Genomic DNA, 18,923 nt, shown 5'->3' with positions numbered 1-18,923 from the left:
TTCTGTTTAAAGATTTCCTTCACGGACACCTGGCTGCTGTGGGCAGAGGAGCAGGAACCGCTCAAGGTGAGAGGTGGAGCGGAGGAGGGTGGCTGTGAACGTGCAAGGGATAAAGCGGCTGAAGATGCTGCACCTGAAGGAAAAAGAGGCGGCGGAGGGTGGCTTTGCTGTTGTGTGCTGCTTTTCCTCAGGTGGTCATGCCATTGCCATTTGTGCTTTTTCATCATGTGCCTTTGTAAGGCAGTTGTCCTTACACGGGTGTTGGCCTTTCCACGGCTCAATTTTTTGTGCCAGAGAGTACAGATGGCATTGCTGTCATCTGAGGCAGACACACAAAAAAATGTCCACACCGATGAGCTCTGGGATGATGGCACTGTGGTGGTGGCGGCAGCAGCTGGCCTTGAAGGGCATGTTGGCTGGCTGTACATAGGTGGCGATACATGCCGACAAACACTGCCATGAGCTGTTTTTGACAACGAGCTCCCCCTGCTTCTTTCAGCAACTCGTCTCCTCCTACTCCTCTTTGACTCCTCCTCTGAACTATCCCCCTGGTCATCATGTCTACTGGGATCCCATGTGACATCCATGGCAGTATCATCATCATAATCATCCTCCACAGCTTCGATTGTATCAGACGCTTCCAAAACTGCACCAACAACAGGCACTCACACCTTATGTCCATACTGACACCTAACTCAGACATATGAGGTGGTGTAACTTGCTTAGCGCCTTCATCTTGTTGTAACAATAATGGCTGTGAATCAGTTAATTCCCCACCATCAGCACGACCTCGAACAGACCTGCCGGGTGGCCTGCCTCTGGCTCTGCCTCTGCCTTTTGTTTTGTCCATATTGGGGGGGTGAAGTGAAAGGTATGCACGGACTTGACTAATACAATGTGCAGTCACACAGATGCAGTGACAGGTATATACTGACTGCTGGTATTATACAATGTGCAGTCACACAGGTGCAGTGAAAGGTATACACTGACTGCTGGTATAATACAATGTGCAGTCACAGATGCAGTGAAAGGTATGCACTGACTGGTATATAAAACAGGTTGCAGTCACACATATGCAGTGAAAGGTATGCAGGGACTGCTGGTATAACAATGTGCAGTCACACAGGTGCAGTGAAAAAGTATGCAGGGACTGCTGATCTAACAATGTGCAGTCACACAGGTGCAGTGAACGGTATGCATGGACTGCTGGTAGAACAATGTGCAGTCACACAGGTGCAGTGAAAGGTATGCAGCGACTGCTGGTAGAACAATGTGCAGTCACACAGGTGCAGTGAAAAGTATGCAGTGACTGCTGGTAGAACAATGTGCAATCACACAGGTGCAGTGAAAATGGATGCACTGACTGCTGGTATATAAAACAGTGTGCGGTCACCCAGGTGCAGTGAAAGGTATGCACGGACTGATATATAAAATAGCGTGCGGTCACACAGGTGCAGTGAAAGATATGCACGGACTGGTATATAAAATAGCATGCGGTCACACAGGTGCAGTGAAAAGGTAAGCACGGACTCTTATATAAAACTGTGTGCGGTCACACAGATGCAGTGAAAGGTATGCAGTGACTGGTATTATAATACAATGTGCAGCAGTTACTCTAGGCACTGAATGTGTTGGGCCTGGCACAGTATAGCAATTAGCAAGGGACAGCTGCGACAGACAGGGCTGTATATGCAGTGTTAGTGGGCCACACACAAAAAAAACACATCACAAGAACATTAGCTCTCAAAAGAGCTGTTTTGGTGGTCATTTTCATAAACAAATACAGTGGTGTGAAAAACTATTTGCCCCCTTCCTGATTTCTTATTCTTTTGCATGTTTGTCACACTCAAATGTTTCTGCTCATCAAAAACCGTTAACCATTAGTTAAAGATAACATAATTGAACACAAAATGCAGTTTTAAATGATGGTTTTTATTATTTATTCAGAAAAAAAACTGAAAACCTGCATGGCCTTGTGTGAAAAAGAAATTGCCCCCTGAACCTAATAACTGGTTGGACCACCCTTAGCAGCAATAACTGCAATCAAGCGTTTGCGATAACTTGCAACAGCGCTCTGGAGGAATTTTGGCCCACTCATCTTTGCAGAATTGTTGTAATTCAGCTTTATTTGAGGGTTTTCTAGCATGAACTGCCTTTTTAAGGTCATGCCACAACATCTCAATAGGATTCAGGTCAGGGCTTTGACTAGGCCACTACAAAGTCTTCATTTTGTTTTTCTTCAGCCATTCAGAGGTGGATTTGCTGGTGTCTTTTGGGTCATTGTCCTGCTGCAGCACCCAAGATCACTTCAGCTTGAGTTGACAAACAGATGGCCGGACATTCTCCTTCAGGATTTTTTGGTAGACAGTAGAATTCATTGTTCCATCTATCACAGCAAGCCTTCCAGGTCCTGAAGGAGCAAAACAACCCCAGACCATCACACTACCACCACCATATTTTACTGTTGGTATGATGTTCTTTTGCTGAAATGCTGTGTTACTTCTAAGACAGATTTAACAGGACACGCACCTTCCAAAAAGTTCAACTTTTGTCTCAGCGGTCCACAAGGTATTTTCCCACAAGTCTTGGCAATCATTGAGATGTTTTTTTTAGCAAAATTGAGACGAGCCTTAATGTTCTTTTTGCTTAAAAGTGGTTTGCGCCTTGGATATCTGCCATGCAGGCCGTTTTTGCCCAGTCTCTTTCTTATGGTGGAGTTGTGAACACTGACCTTAATTGAGGCAAGTGAGGCCTGCAGTTCTTTGGATGTTGTCCTGGGGCCTTTTGTGGCCTCTCGGATGAGTTTTCTCTGCGCTCTTGAGGTAATTTTGGTCGGTCAGCCACTCCTGGGAAGGTTCATTACTGTTCCATGTTTTTACCATTTGTGGATAATGGCTCTCACTGTGGTTCGCTGGAGTCCCAAAGCTTTAGAAATGGCTTTATAACCTTTACCAGACTGATAGATCTCAATTACAGTACTTTTGTTCTGATTTGTTCCTGAATTTCTTTGGATCTTGGCATGATGTCTAGCTTTTGAGGTGCTTTTGGTCTACTTCTCTGTGTCAGATAGCTCCTATTTAAGTGATTTCTTTATTGAAACAGGTGTGTCAGTAATCAGGCCTGGGGGTGACTACAGAAATTGAACTCAGGTGTGATAAACCACAGTTAAGTTATTTTTTAACAAGGGGGGCAATCACTTTTTCACACAGGGCCATGTAGGTTTTGAGTTTTTTTTTCCTCACTAAATAATAAAAACCATCCTTTAAAACTGCATTTTGTGTTCAATTATGTTATCTTTGACTAATAGTTAACAGTTTTTGATGAGCAGAAACATTTAAGTGTGACAAACATGCAAAATAAGAAATCACACCACTGTATGAGCAAGGAGCAAGCTAAAAATAGCCTAGCTAAGCTTTTCCTATCTATGCAGCAACCTCTCTCCCTTCTCTCAATAATACAGCAGCACACAGAGTGAGAAAATGGCCGATGCTGCTGCCTTATATAAGGGGGGGGGGGGGTGTTCCAGGAGGAAGTGCAGCTTGATGGGCTGCCATGTGTCTGCTGACTGTGATGTAGAGCAGTGTTTCTCAACATTTTACTGATATGTACCCCTTTTTAAAACCCTGTACTCACCAAGTACCCCCCAGCACAGTAAACATTATCACAAGTACCCCTTTACAAATATATATTTAATCATAATACATGATAATTGGTTCTAAACAATTTCCAAGCATTTACTATTGCTTTTAATTAGCTCAAATACTAATTTGGTGTTGTTGAAATAAGATTTATCATTTTCTAAAACTCTAAATTTGTTATTCTTGGTTATGTATATCAAGCCCGAGTACCCCCTGGAACCATCAGGAGTACCCCCTGGGGTACGCGTACCACACGTTGAGAACCTAGGATGTAGAGGGTCAAAGTTTAGCCCAATGATGTAGTATAGGGGGCGGGTCGAACTCCCATAAAGTTCGCGTTTTGACGTGAACGTGAACCCGCGTTGTTCACACGAACAAGTTCACATGCGAACCATTCGGGCCATCTCTAGTTACAAAGGACGGTAAACTTAACATGTCCAGACAGTGCTTGTTAAGTATACTGGATTTACACAATGTATGTAACATGTTCCTCAAATAACTCACTGGATAAAGCGAGTAATGCTATTTGTGTAAACTGTGCCATAGTAGATAGCACTCTCACTTTGCAGCGCTGGATCCCCGGTTTGAATCCAAGCCAGGGCACTATCTGCTGGATGTTTATATGTTTTCCCTGTGTTTGTGTGGGTTTCATCCAGAAACTCCCCAAAAACCTACAGATAACTTATTTTTTTTTCAATTGAGATAGGAATAGTTTGGGAAGTGCTGTTAAGTACGGGTGTATACATTTGAATGCTTATCTCTTCGTTTACTGTTATCAAAGTCCTTTCACACTTCAGTGACGGCTAAAATCTGATGGACTACATCATGAGGGCAGGGGGGAATTCCCTCACACAACATCTGTTAACCCTGTGTGTGAGAGAAACCTCTCTGCATCTGCCTGTCTCTGAGAGCTCTCTGCAGAAAGCAGAGGAAATGTATCTTATGTGCAACATAAACATTTGTAATAGTATGTGAAACCTGACACCAGAAGCATTTCATGCAACTCTGTTTCAATATTACACTGTTGTTAGCAAGTTAGAGTGCAGAGGTGAATCTCTGCACTCTAACTTGCTAACAACAGTGTAATATTGAAGCAGAGTTGCATGAAATGCTTCTGGTGTCAGGTTTCACATACTATTACAAATGTTTATGTTGCACATGTTGCAAATGAGACATTCCAACCAAACTAAAATCTACACAAAATAAATTACAGCAGCTTTTGCCTCTGATATTTAAGATGAAAAGTAGGAAAATGTTTACACAGATACTTAGACATTATTTGTACATTGTAATTTTAGAACACTTGGTGCTTGATTCACGAAAGAGTACTAACTGATAGCACGGTCGATTTCACCCGAATTTGCGCTTTTTGCGCATTTTTCTGCAAAAATGATGTTTCGCGCGCTGTGCAAAAAATTCACGCGAAAACGCCTGTGCTATCAGTTAGCACTCTTTTGTGAATCAAGCCCTTGGTTTGATAGTGTTCCTTTAATTATCTCCTTAAATGGAAGGTTCAGGGACGATTAAAAAAAAATAAAAAAATAAAAATCCGCATCCACCTACCTGGGGCTTCCTCCAGCCCGTGGCAGGCAGGAGGTGCCCTCGGCGCCGCTCCGCAGGCTCCCAGTGGTCTCCGGTGGCGCGCTCGACCTGGCCAGGCCGGCGGCCAGGTCGGGCTACTTCTGCTCTCCAAAATGCCCCTCACGGCGGCGTGCTGACGTCATTGGACGTCCTCCGGGCTGTACTGCACAGGCTCAGTAGTTCTGAGTGGATGCGGATTTTTATTTTTTTTTAATCGTCCCTGAACCTTCTCTTTAAAAAAAAGGACCCTAGACTATAATAGAAATATGACTATGGTATGGAATAGATACCACTGAGGGACAGGTAGTGACCAGACAATACACTCTGCATAGTACTGCGGAAGATGTCGGTAAAGCAGGTCATTTGGGTACACGCTCATTGCCACACTGCACCTGACTTGGGTGCCACCATAGACATAACATTATTGTGCCTGTAGTGGCGCCGCAAGATTTATAGTGTAATTTGGATGCTGGACCCTGAATAACTTCTCCATCTGAGTTGCTACAAATCAAAGGGGAAATAGTATTTAACCACCCTGGCGTTCTGATTAAATCGCCAGGGTGGCTGCGGGAGGGTTTTTTTTAAATAAAAAAAAAACTATTTCATGCAGCCAACTGAAAGTTGGCTGCATGAAAGCCCACTAGAGGGCGCTCCGGAGGCGATCTTCCGATCGCCTCCGGCGCCCAGAATAAACAAGGAAGGCCGCAATGAGCGGCCTTCCTTGTTTCGCTTATATCGTCGCCATAGCGACGAGCGGAGTGACGTCATCGACGTCAGCCGACGTCCTGACGTCAGCCGCCTCCGATCCAGCCCTTAGCGCTGGCCGGAACTTTTTGTTCCGGCTACGCTGGGCTCAGGCGGCTAGGGGGGCCCTCTTTCGCCGCTGCTCGCGGCGAATCGCCGCAGAGCGGCGGCGATCAGGCAGCACACGCGGCTGGCAAAGTGTCGGCTGCGTGTGCTGCTTTTTATTTCGTTAAAATCGGCCCAGCAGGGCCTGAGCGGCAGCCGCTGGCGGTGTTGGACGAGCTGAGCTCGTCCAGACCGCTCAGCTGGTTAACTCTGCCCTGAAATTTCAGTGGCAGCAAAGTAAGCCGTCATTCAGTTCAACCTGCACCCACCTGACCAGACAGCAAGTACATACGTACACAATATCAACACTATATAAAGAATAAACCTCAAACTTCATGTGCACTTTCTGCACATGTTAATTTTACTATGAATATACCCCCTAGTTTCTTACAAACATTGCATTTACTGACTGTCCTGAAGGGATGCCCGATGAGGATGGTGGCAGGTGTCAAGAGATGTCCTGGGAGGGCCGGGAGGCTTGCTATACTAAAGTAAGCTCTGGCAAAGCATCTTTAAATGTGTGATGCCTTAACAGACAAATGGGAACCCTCTTAAACTGCTAAAATTTGCGCAATTGATTTCACCCCAAAAGTTTGGTATGCAATAAGTGGTCCAATTCACCATAGTTTTAAACTTGAAGAACTCTCCTGCTCCTCCCTAGTTTCAAAGGAGTTGAAAAATGTCCTTGTTGGCTTACTCGCTGAATTGCCAACTAAACCAGAGAACACCGTTCTGCAACAATTCCTGGTTGATGAAGTTGATCCTGATCCTCTACAAACCTATTAATCAATTCTATTAATAACCCATTTAATTACATTATTTGGAAAGGATGGGTCAATGTACCCATGGACTCCTCAAAATATTGATTCAGTTCTACTGGGAATACAGCAACCAATTCAGAAACCAATTCATCATTGTATATATTGCATTATTAAGTAGGTTTTGTGTTTTAACTTTTAATGCTATATGTGTGTGTGTGAACTGTACATACGTGTCTTCCTTGCAGAATCTTCTACAAAGAGAGAAGAAATGTCCTCATCCACTCCAGCAGCATTTTTTGCAATGCATGTGTACGCTCCAGTGTCTTCATACCGGACATTACTGATGTGAACTTCACTGCCATTTGCTAAAAAAAATGAAAATTAAATTAAAAAAAACATCCACTCCATGTTTTCCTTTTCCACGTCTCACTTCATTGTAATGTAAATTTAATTATCTCCTTAAAGCCGTCTGGGTTTTAACACAACAAAGTCAAATCTCTCTATAAGAATCATATGTTCAAACTTTTGGAAGTAATTTAATCTTTGCAATATAGTTTCTATTATAGAAGCAGTCTTCTGATCAGTCTGCTGCGAAAAGACACTTTTAATTGTCTAGTAGAAATTAATTCTGTCTGAATGAACTCCATTTTTAATCTGCTATGGACTGCCTTTACTTTTGCGTGTCACACCATAGAAAGTGAAACTTTAAAATCTTGTATGTTCAGGTGAAATTCAAAAAATCAGAATATCGTACAAAAAGTCCATTTATTTTAGTAATTCAACTTCAAAGGGGAAACTAATATATGAAATAGGAACCTTTTGCAGGTGTCTTTGATTGATTAGCCAATTAGACTCTGACATTTTGAGCCTAGAATATTGAACATTGAATATGTTCACAATATTCTAATGGTGTGAGATTTTGAGGTTTTCATAAGCTGAAAGCCATAATCATCAAAATTATAACAAATAAAGGCTTGAAATATTTAGCTTTGCATACAAGTCTATTTCATATATTAGTTTCAGCTTTTAAGTTGAATTACTGAATAAAAATGGACTTTTGCACGATATTCAAATTTTTCGCGTTTCACCTGTATATTTACAGATTGCCCAGTAAGCTCATTGCGAACCAGAACTCCTATGTATATTTAATATCTCGCATCGTCTGTCTGTTCTGTAACTGTAGTGACCGAGAAGTCACAGATGACAGAAACTAACATTATTTGCCATGCTGAACCTTAACAAATGTCAGGTTGGAGTACCATATCCCTCCCTGTGTTTGCTGTTTAATAATCATGCTGCCATAACCTTTTGCAGGACTTCTATATATCATTGATTTAGCTGCCACCCCATGTGGTTGACTATGAAGTATGTTGAGTGTTCTTCATAGCCCAAATTTTTTCTTAAGCCAATCTGCTAAAAATAAATCAAGTTGTGTGCTCTCAGTGTGTTCTTGGAAGGCATTTATCTAATTTTTTTTCCCAACTCAACCTTTTCATATGACAGTATTGTATGTGCTTTGAAATGAGTGACCTTTGATAGCTTTAGAGCCGAAACTCCCTGCCCTGATGCTGTTGCTTTTTCACTGAGATTTTCTGACTAAGAGCTATACTCAGGGCATCCTAACAAACACTTTTAAAATAAGAAGCTAAAAATAAACATTGTTGAGAGCAAACAAGCATCACCAGGAAGTTAAATCTCTACTAGAAGTTTAACTAATGTGAAACTTTCTGGTAGATGTGCTAGTAAGGTTGCTATAACCAAATATATTTTACTAGAAAATTCAATTATTTTCAGTGACGTAGCAATAGGGGGTGCAGAGGTAGCGACCGCATTGGGGCCCTTAGGCTAGAGGGGCCCCAGGGGGCCCACCCCTCAAACACAGTATTAGCTCTTTATTGGTCCTGTGCTAATAATATTCACTTCTATAGTTGATTTGAATAGTAGTGATCATTAACATACAGTTTCCCATCCCCTTCTTGCACCTCTGGCACTGTAGTTGTCCTCGATTATATTTGGTGTGTTGCATCAATTGTTATCTATAGCATGGTTGTGAGGCCCCAATGCTAAACTTGTACTGGGGCCCACGGCTTCTTAGCTACTAGTAATAGTAATGTTGACACGGTTACTAATGTGATCTTTAGAAATCTGAGCAGGAATGAAAGCTGCAATGAGATGAATCAGTGAAATCTCAAATTACCTTTTCTATTGGGAAGAATTGATTAATTCTTTGTACAGTATAATAAGGCTACTATAGACTCATGTATGCTGTCCTGACACATCTAGAGATCTTTGATTGAGCACTACTGGAAGTAATGTAGGCAGAGTTGCTTGCTGATTTTCGACATAGTAAATTTTGCATCAAAAATGCTATTTTTGATTTTGAGAAAATAATTGTGAAAATATGTTGTATTTTTGCAAAATGGTCAAAGGAAACGAATTTGTGAAAGTTTGCTTAAACCATGGAAAATAGTTATTTTGAATGCAAAAATTCATGAACACCACAAAATCAGTTACTTTTAGTCCGGAAATTCACAAAAAGGCAAAAATCTCAAACATATTACAAGTTTTTTTCAAAGGTGTTTTCACTCAAAAAATCTAATTTAATATTATTATTGTGAAATTTAATGTTAAAAAAAACAGCACTTTCACTCACCACTGAATGTAGGGTAAGATGAGCAAAATTCCCTCTGCAGTGTGAACTACAATAGCAGTCAAGAAGGCAGTCTACATTTATAACACATGGATACACCTACCACATAGTTTCTTAATAATTCTAGTATTTGTATAGCACTTCTCTCCTGTTGGACTCAAAGCACTTGTGAGACAGCCACCAGAGCATTCTCAATAAGCAGTAGCAGTGTTAGGGAGACTTGCCCAAAAACTCCTTACTGAATAGGTGCAGCTTACTGAACATTCAGAGCCAAATTTGAACCCAGGTCTCCTGTGATAACCCTGGTTTCCTGTGTAAATTATTCAAGATACCAGGATACCTACTTTTACATTAATGATTTTATATATATATATCCTTTGTTGCCATCCCATCATTGTGTTAAGTGTACAGAGCCACAATAAACCGACATGTATTCAGACTGTTTTAAATTGGTTAATCTTCATCAGTGCATGACATGGATTAATGTGGTTCTATTGGGTAGGACTTAAAGCACCCATAGTTACACATTACCCAGTATGATCGTGATGTACCAGAACTCCTAGGAGTGAGTAAGGGGCTGCAAAAGACCAAAAAATCCCTCTTACTAAAATTTTATGTAAAACAAAAGTTTGCCTTCTTAAAACAGAAGGTATTTGTGATTATTCTAGTGTCTAATGCCCTTACTTGCAATAAGAGCACCGTGCAAAGAAAAAAGTCTATACTGATACTGCTGTTGACCTCCTTTCTGATCAAAACAGCTCTTCATTTTTAACTACTTGAGGGCTCAAATGACAGAATGACAGATATGCTTACCGATTAAGTGAATTTAGAAATGATCAAAGATTTGCTCCATGAAAGGTATCAACATGGACATTTTTTCTTTTTCTTTTTTTTTTAATCAGCCAAGGGAAATCAGTGGTGTAATTGTACCTATAAGAACTGTTACATTTTAACTATGAGCATTTGAATAGTACCACAGAGAACCACCACATCTTACAGTCTTACTAAGTATGTCTGATTTCACCAGCAGATTGAGTTGTAAATGTAATCTACAACTGCAATTACCAGCTACAATAAACGGGAACTGTAGGAAGCAGGGCCATCATTTCTGCTTTGCAGAAGTGTTATGCACGTGCAAGAAACTTTCCGTTTTCCAAGACTACTTCTTAAAGTGTACCTGTCCTGAACTCTTGCACAGGACAGAAAGAAAGCATAGAGAAATGCATGTTCTATGAATTTAGAAAGTTTAGCCTCTCTAATTCCCTCTCATCTGTGAGTAATCACAAGTTGTAATTTGTTCTCAGCTGAGTCAGCTGGCTGCCATGGCAGAGCAGCTAACTGGTAAACACAGGATGTTAACAATATGTCTGCTTTCATGAAAGCAGGAAGTAGACACACTGCAGATTTATTGCAGGATTTATATCAGCTGTAACGAAGAAATGTTTTTCTTTAAAGCATAGTATGTTGTTACTTATCTTTTAGAGCAGAGAGGAAGTTCTAATTTCAGGTCCGTTTTAAAGGAAACCTGACAGCCACTTGCCATCAGAAGAAAATAGCTCTCAACTGTAGAGCTCATAGAAAATAACATGATTGATAATTCATAGGCATTTATTGAAGAGACATAATTGGAGTGATAGGCTTCTCATCCAAAAATATCTTAAAGATATTAAAATAAGAAGTATATCTATAATATGTTAGAAGTATTTGGTATGTTTACTATTGTCAGATACCCTAAGTTAGTACGTTTTTGGCCTCATATACACAGACATTTTCTAAGGTACCTGGAAAAACACATGCAGCATTTGCACCATTTGCATAGACTTAAAGTGAACCCGAGTTGCGATATGGAGGCTGTCATATTTATTTCCTATTAAACAATACCCATTACCTGGCAGCCCTGCTGATCTATTTGGCTGCAGTAGTGTTGGAATTACATCAGAAACAAGCATGCAGCTAATCTTGTCAGATCCGACATTAATGTCAGAAACACCTGATCTGCATATGCTTGTTCAGGGTCTATGGATAAAAGTATTAGAGGCAGAGGATCAGCAGGACAGCCAGGCAACTGGTATTGCTTAAAGGAAATAAATAGGGGAGTCTCCATATCATACTCACCCCAGGTACAGGCATTTTCTAAGTGGTTATTGCATGATTGTGGCATCTAAACCAGATGTTTAAACACCTGAAAAATGCCATAGAAATACATGTACATGTGCAATGGGGGGATAGGGCTGCTCTAGCACGTTTTTCATCCACATATGGCTTTCCAGATGATTCATGCAGCATTTACTTTGCTGCCTTCGATTCTGAAGGACCTCAACTTTCATGTATACACATTGCCATGAATGGATATTATACACAAGAGTGATTGTTGGGTATAAACCATAGATGGATTAAGATGTAATGGGGCCCTAGGCAAGGGAGCACATTTGGGGTCCCCTTGTGGTCCTTTTGGTAAGCTGAAGTGGAGAGAGGTCAGAGAAGGTGGCAGGTGGGCCCCTTGACACCCACTAGGCCCCAAGCACCTGCCTAGGTGGATGATCCTGCTCTGGTATAAACACACCCATGTCGTAGTGCGGCTGATTGGCGCAAGAGATGGGGGGAGAAGCGAGGATGGATGATCAGAGTGCACTGCGCTGTGCTGAATTTTATCAGCAACAGCGCCATCTAGTGGTAGCCACATTTTTCAGGCCTATAGAGGAAAAGGCCAAGGAAGTATATTTTGTCTGGTAGCAGAAAAACAGGGCGTCGCCATAGACTTTAATGCAATTATCATTAATATGGCGAAAAAAGCAGAAAAAAGAGTGTGTGATAAATATAGTTAACAACATTAGAACATTATAGTTTTTGAAGTATGCTATCATTTTAGAAGCATGCAAAGTTATAGTTTTTGTCATATTATTTCATTTATATTTACAAATTTTACATTATCAAAGATATTGTTATTAAGTGTAAAAGGGTGTAACTGCAGAGGGAGTGGTCAGGGTTAGGCACCACCAGGGGGGGTGGTTAGAGTTAGGCACCTCGGAGGGGTTTAGGGTTAGGCACCACCGGAGATGGTTAGGGTTAGGCACCGCCGGAGGGGTGGTTAGAGTTAGGCACCACCAGAGGAGTGGTTAGCTTTAGGCACCACCAGGGGAGGGTTCTGTGTGAGGGTAGGGTTGGGTTAAGGTGTATTATTGAATTGCGTGACGATATTTAACGCTAATATCTTTTCCTTATTACTTCTCGTCTGTTTTTACAACGGTATTTATCGTTAACAAATCTTGACAACAATGTTTATCGTTATCAGATTTCATTAATAACCACGCCTTTTTGTTATCACCTTGGGCACTTTTTATACGGCGCCCTTTTTTCATGCACGCTTTTGTACAAATCCTAGAAAACATGTCATATATGTATATATAATAATATATGTACTGATGATCAAAAGGGTGAAATATACAACAATACTTTTGTCTTAGTACAACTAAATTATGAAAACTTTTATTTCAAAACTTTATATGATTTTAAACAACTATGACAACAAAAACCATAGACGTTATATTATTTCAGTGCACTGTCTTCCTAACATCTGGTATATGACAGGCCCTAAGTTTCATTTGCTGCAGAGATTAATATATCTTGGGCTTTGCAACAGTGTGGTATGAGGAAGCAGCTGAGCAAGAAATTAAATAAATACAATTTGCATAACTTCTAAGAGTCTTGTAATTACCTGCCAGTCAATTTTAGGTACATTTTCAACTAAAAGTCAAGTTGCTCCAATGCAAAATTGAATTCCATAATATTCCAAAATGTAAAATATTGTGCAAACTTTAAAACATATTTATTTAAAGTGGAGATCTGTGGGTTATACATTATGTATGTTGTATACAAACCCCTGTTCAAACATAATGAGTCTGATTTTCCAATGCAACTGTTAAAGGACAACTAAAGTGCGAGTGATGTGGAGGCTGCCATATTTATTTCCTTTTCACCAATACTAGTTGCCTGGAATCCTGCTGATCTTTCATGTATCAGTTGTTTCTAAATCACACACCTGAAACAAGCATGCAGGGGGGTAAACAAAGTCAAAAACCTGATCCGCATGCTTATTCTAGGCTGGAACCCACTAAGAGCGCTTTTCAGGGCACTTTGTGATTTGAAAAGCTCCTGCTAATGTAATACTATGGGTGTGATCACACTGGAGCGATGTGATTTTATAACAAATCCCCCATAACATTGCATTAGCGAGAGCTTTTTCAAATCACTAGGGCTTAGAAAAGGCTTCTAGTGGGTTTGAGCCCTCAGGGTACATGGCTAGTATTTTAGAGGCAGAGGATCAGCAGGACAGCCAGGAAATTTGCATTATTTAAAAGATATTCAATATGGCAGCATCCATATCCCTCTTCCTTCAGTTGTATTTACATTTTTGAGAGAAGCACTGTACTGACATATAGTACAATGCCGTAAATTATTCAAGATACCCACTTTTACAATAATTTTCCTGGTTTCAGCATCACTTCTTAAGTTCTTATATCTTTATGTTTATACTTCTTATATCTATATGTTGTTGTATATTGGTATGTAGCCCTACACTTCCATTGATGCTTAGCCTAGGCTGTTAATCTATGCATAATTCTCCTCCCAGAGCATTCTCGAAAATCAGCTATTATTCCCACTGGCTTCAGAATTCTCAGAAACAAATATTGCCACCTGTGCTAATTTCAGAATGTACATAAGGGTGAGGAAAGATTTTACAATGGCCAAACAAAGACACACACACACACACACACACACACACATATATATATATACACACACACATACCGTATTTTTCGGACTATAAGACGCTCCTGACCATAAGGAGCACCTAGGTTTAGAAGACAAAAACCAAGGGAAAAAAATACTAAACCTGGTGCATCCATGGTGAAGGGGCATCTTGTGGATTATGCCCTCCTTGTACCTCATGCCCCCTTCTACCTCTTATATCTCCCGGTGTCCTATATCCTCCTTGTGTCCTCCTGGGTCCCCCATGTGTCAGCCTCTGTCCTCCTAGTGTCCTCCTCTATGCACCTTTGTCTTCCCCTGCCTCTTCTTCTCTATGGGCATAGTACAGAGAGTCCCCGACATTGTGGCAGGTTGGAGGTTGGTATTGGCAGGCATTCACAAGTCAGGAACTCCCTGCATTTGGACTATAAGACGCAGTTACTTTTTTTTCCCACTTTTGGGGGAGAAAAAGTGAGTCTTATAGTCCAAAAAATACAGTATATATATATGTATATATATACATATATATATATATATATATATATATATATATATATATATATATATATATATATATACATATATATATATATATATATATATATATATATATATATATACACTTTTATTTATTAATTTTTCCCTAATTTCCCTAATGTGATTTCTTTTTTTTTTACATTTTTTCAAAGTCCACTGCTATTATGTCATCGCTGTTTGGGACTTGCTCAACTGCATTTATAGATGATATTACAACAGGCAAAGACAGAACAAACAAAGTTGTAGACTCTAACTATGCATTGACAACTTACGGTGTCCCTTTGTTTTGTTATTCGTTAACAACATTTTTAGCACAAAGAGACCCACCAAAGCTTTTATATGCAGGTTTTGTGTTTTAATCATTCCTGTTCAGTAGTTATAGGCAGTGGCATAACTAAAGAGCTTGGGGCCCAGGTGCAAGTTTTACATGGGGCCCCAAGCACTCTATTGGTATGGAACCCAAAACCTACCAAGGAAAGCTGCAGTGTCAGACAGGTGTAATCAGTCTTAAAAAAATAGCGTGTTAAGGATTACCGTATATACTCGCATATAAGCCAACCCGCATATAACCTGGAGGACCCACTTTTCCCTCAGAAACCAGGAAAAAGTCATTGACTCTGCGTATAAGCCCCCTCCCCAGTATAGCCCCCTCCACAGTAGCCAGATGTGCCCACAGTACAAGTCATCTTCTCTCCTCATAGCCAGATGTGCCCCATGGATGATACAACTGTGTTTCAAGACACTACTAGATGGCATCAGAGATATGAGACACAGCAATTGCCACTCAGGAAAAGTCCCCAATCATTGCACCGTTGACACATTGCTTGTATGCTCAGCTCCACAAGCCAGGGGACACAGGTAGCTTTGAGCAGCACACTCTGCACACCATGTTGCAGGGGATGGGGGCACGGACTTAGCAGGGAACCAGCTGGCAAGAGCGGGATCACTAGTACACGATCCTTACACTCCTCAGCTGGTAACAAAACCTGCTCCACCATCTGTTCTGCTCCACTGACTCCCATATGAGCCAATGGGGTAACTTTTCAGCACATTTTTTGTGCTGAAAAATGAGGCTTATACGTGAGTATATAAGGTATTACTATTCTATGCACTTTTAGAGGTATTATTGATCAGCATAGCACCAATCAAAAGCTAATAAGATGGATGAGAAGGGACCCCTAGTAGGCCCCTCTACCCCAAGGGCCCCGATGCAGGTGAAACCTCTGCATACCCTATTGCTATGCCACTGGTTATAGGTACCAAAGGTAGCTTCTTTGAAGAAAAAAAAGCATTTTGAATACATTTTGGTTTATACATGGATTGTATGTTTGTTTGTTTTTTCCCACTTCCTTATTTGGTCCATACTTTTATTTTCGAGTACAGAGAGACATTGAGCTGCTTACATTTTGATAAAGAACTGGAAAAATTGGGTTGTTCTACAAATTTTGATTAGATATGTGAAAAATTTTACAGCCTGCAAAAAATAAGGCATTATTGCTTTAGGTAAATTAAATAAAACCTAGGCATACCATTTTGCTACTGTTTTAGTACAGGGCAAATACCTCAAGCTAACAGGATTTTACAGTTTGCTACGTTGAGCATAGTGAATCTGAATGTAAATTCCACGAAAATAATGAAAATATTGCAGGTGGAAACGGTCGTTGATTATATGGGATAAAACAGCACACTTCACTACCGATTTCCATCCAACAGAGCTTACAGTCACTAAGTGGAAATATATTCATTAAAAGTACAAGCCGGTCAGATAAAATACATCTGGAAAAGTCAGCAAAGAAATCAATAATTTAGAAAAAAAGGCTTCTCAGGGATATTTTCAACTGGATTTTATACATTGAAAGAGATGTTTGAAGTATATGCAGCTGAAGAAATTCCATAAGACGGGAGAGATGAGTTTAGAAAGATTTAGGACATCAGAGAGCATAAAGCAAAGGAGAACAGAGCTCCAGCGTCTTTGGTGTGATGGTGGGAGAGTAAGGTTGGTTACATGGGAATAGGTTTATGGAAGAATGCTCAACTTTAAAATGTAACTAATGTAAGTAAAATTGCCAGAGAATATCTGAAACATGTGAGACACTTCACTTGTGTAGAAAAGTCAGCTATTATGACTAGCTTGTGACTCATTCATATCATGCACGCAATTGAAGATAGCTTGGGGATGATTAAATCATCTCTTTAATGGACCTTTGTCCATTAAAGGTATGCAGGTGGCTGCTGTCTAATCCCCCTTGGATACCCTTCCTGAGAGGGAACAGTGGAAAATGTCGCAAAATCCTGTTGGAAAGGTAACCTGCTATTTGTGTGGGCCTAACAATGCACTACAAACCCAACAGTGATGTGAAATGCTATGTGTAACAAAGTTCGGCAAATCTGCCGCACACAAGCATCGTGGGATAAAATCAGCGCACACAGGTTACATGCGGTCCTGGCAGTGTAGTGTGCATTCTTAAGTTACACCTGATCTTGCTAAGTGTCGTGCAATAGTGTTGAAGTAGGGCACTTCACTAGCGCTGCCGCTGCAGCATTAATTAACGTAGCTGGCCACACCAGTGAAGTATGGCGGTCATACTATAACACTATCACACGACAAATAAAATGATCAGGCGTAACTTAAGAGCACACGTTACGCTGTCAGGATTGCACATAGCATGTGCACGCCAATTTTGTCCCGTGATGCGTGTGCGCAGTAGGTTTACCACACTTTTGTGCATCAATCTGTATGTCTGGTGAGGTTACACACAATATTTTAATTACATTGCAGTCACAAAATCATTTCTTTTAGCAGGGGGCTGTAAAAGTGACACAGCCATATACTACACTATAGTAAACAGGTGGTGTGGTGTATTATAAGCTAGCTACACAACATACCAAGGAAAAAAATAAATAAAATAAAAAGACACAACAACAAAAATAACAGCAGGATCAATTCTCTAAAGGTGTTTGGGGTCCCTAGTTGGTGAACTTCAAGGACTAGAACACCTATGGGAGCAGCTACACAGCACTGGATAACATAAAACAGTGTCAGCAAGCTATCTATCTGTGCCTCAATTAGCAGCACAGCTCTCCGTACACTGATTCTAGGCAAAATGTAAAATGACTGCAGGTTTGTTCCATTCATGGCTGTGTGTGTGTGTGTGTGTGTGGGGGGGGTGTTGTCCATGTGAAAAAAATAAATACTTAACTGCCTTTTTTGTTCCACCTGAAAAGAGTTGGCTACATGTTAAAGGAACACTGTAGGGGGGTCGGGGGGAAATTAGTTGAACTTACCCGGGGCTTCTACTGTCCCCCGCAGACATCCCGAGCCCGCGCAGCCACTCACCGATGCTTCGGCCCCGCCTCCAGTTCACTTCTGGAATTTCAGACTTTAAAGTCTAAAAACCACTACGCCTGTGTTGCTGTGTCCTTGCTCCCGCTGATGTCACCAGGAGCGTACTGCGCAGGCCCAGTATGGGATGTGCCTGCACAGAACGCTCCTGGTCAAATCAGTGGGAGCGAGGACACAGCAATGCAGACGCAGTGGTTTTCAGAATTTAAAGTCTGAAATTCCAGAAGTGAACCGGAGACGGTGAGTGGCTGCGTGGCTACAGGACGTCTGCAGGGGACCATTAGAAGCCCCATGTAAGTTCAACTCATTTTCCCCCGACCCCCCTACAGTATTCCTTTAAAGTATGGGGCAAACACAAACTGCATAATTTCGTTAAATGTGAACAGCACAATTTTGCCAAAACTGTCCACTGACGCGAACCACAGGCAATCACAAGTGTACACTTTTTAGAGTTTTCCACTGTAGCAATATGTAGTATTGCAGTTTAGCCACTAGATGTCTCACTACTGTTATTAAGGATTCAGCTTTGTACAACTTGTTGGTTCCTCCCTGTGTATGTGTAAGGACACAGGCTTGTGTGATAAGCATGATTAAAGCCTCTCAGTTATAATCTACCATGCGTGTCTGCAAATAGAAGAAACCTAACATAACAAACATGGTGGCAGCGGTGTACAGGACGTCAGAGTAACAGAGCACCAAACTGAACTCACAAGAAGAGACAGCATGGAGAGTGGATTGAAACCCCCTGGGAAACTAGATGTGAGTTCATCTAATCTGGCCCAAGCATGGAAGCAATGGAAAGAAGAGTTCACATT

At 41.0% G+C, this 18,923-nt stretch overlaps 1 protein-coding gene across 2 annotated transcripts in view; it reads right to left on the bottom strand.

The window, feature by feature from the left end:
- FSTL5 (follistatin like 5) overlaps window positions 1–18,923 on the bottom strand; it is a 913,616-nt gene that overhangs the window by 133,107 nt on the left and 761,586 nt on the right. For both annotated transcript variants that reach the window (XM_068278842.1, XM_068278843.1), the window contains exon 10: window positions 7,060–7,194. In XM_068278842.1, coding sequence (XP_068134943.1) covers window positions 7,060–7,194 — 135 coding nt within the window. The remainder of the gene's footprint in view (window positions 1–7,059; window positions 7,195–18,923) is intronic.

This window comes from Hyperolius riggenbachi, chromosome 1 (assembly GCF_040937935.1).
Source record: "Hyperolius riggenbachi isolate aHypRig1 chromosome 1, aHypRig1.pri, whole genome shotgun sequence".
Taxonomy (NCBI): domain Eukaryota; kingdom Metazoa; phylum Chordata; class Amphibia; order Anura; family Hyperoliidae; genus Hyperolius; species Hyperolius riggenbachi.
Note: the sequence above shows the minus strand (reverse complement) of the source record. Positions and strands in the feature narration are given on the sequence as shown.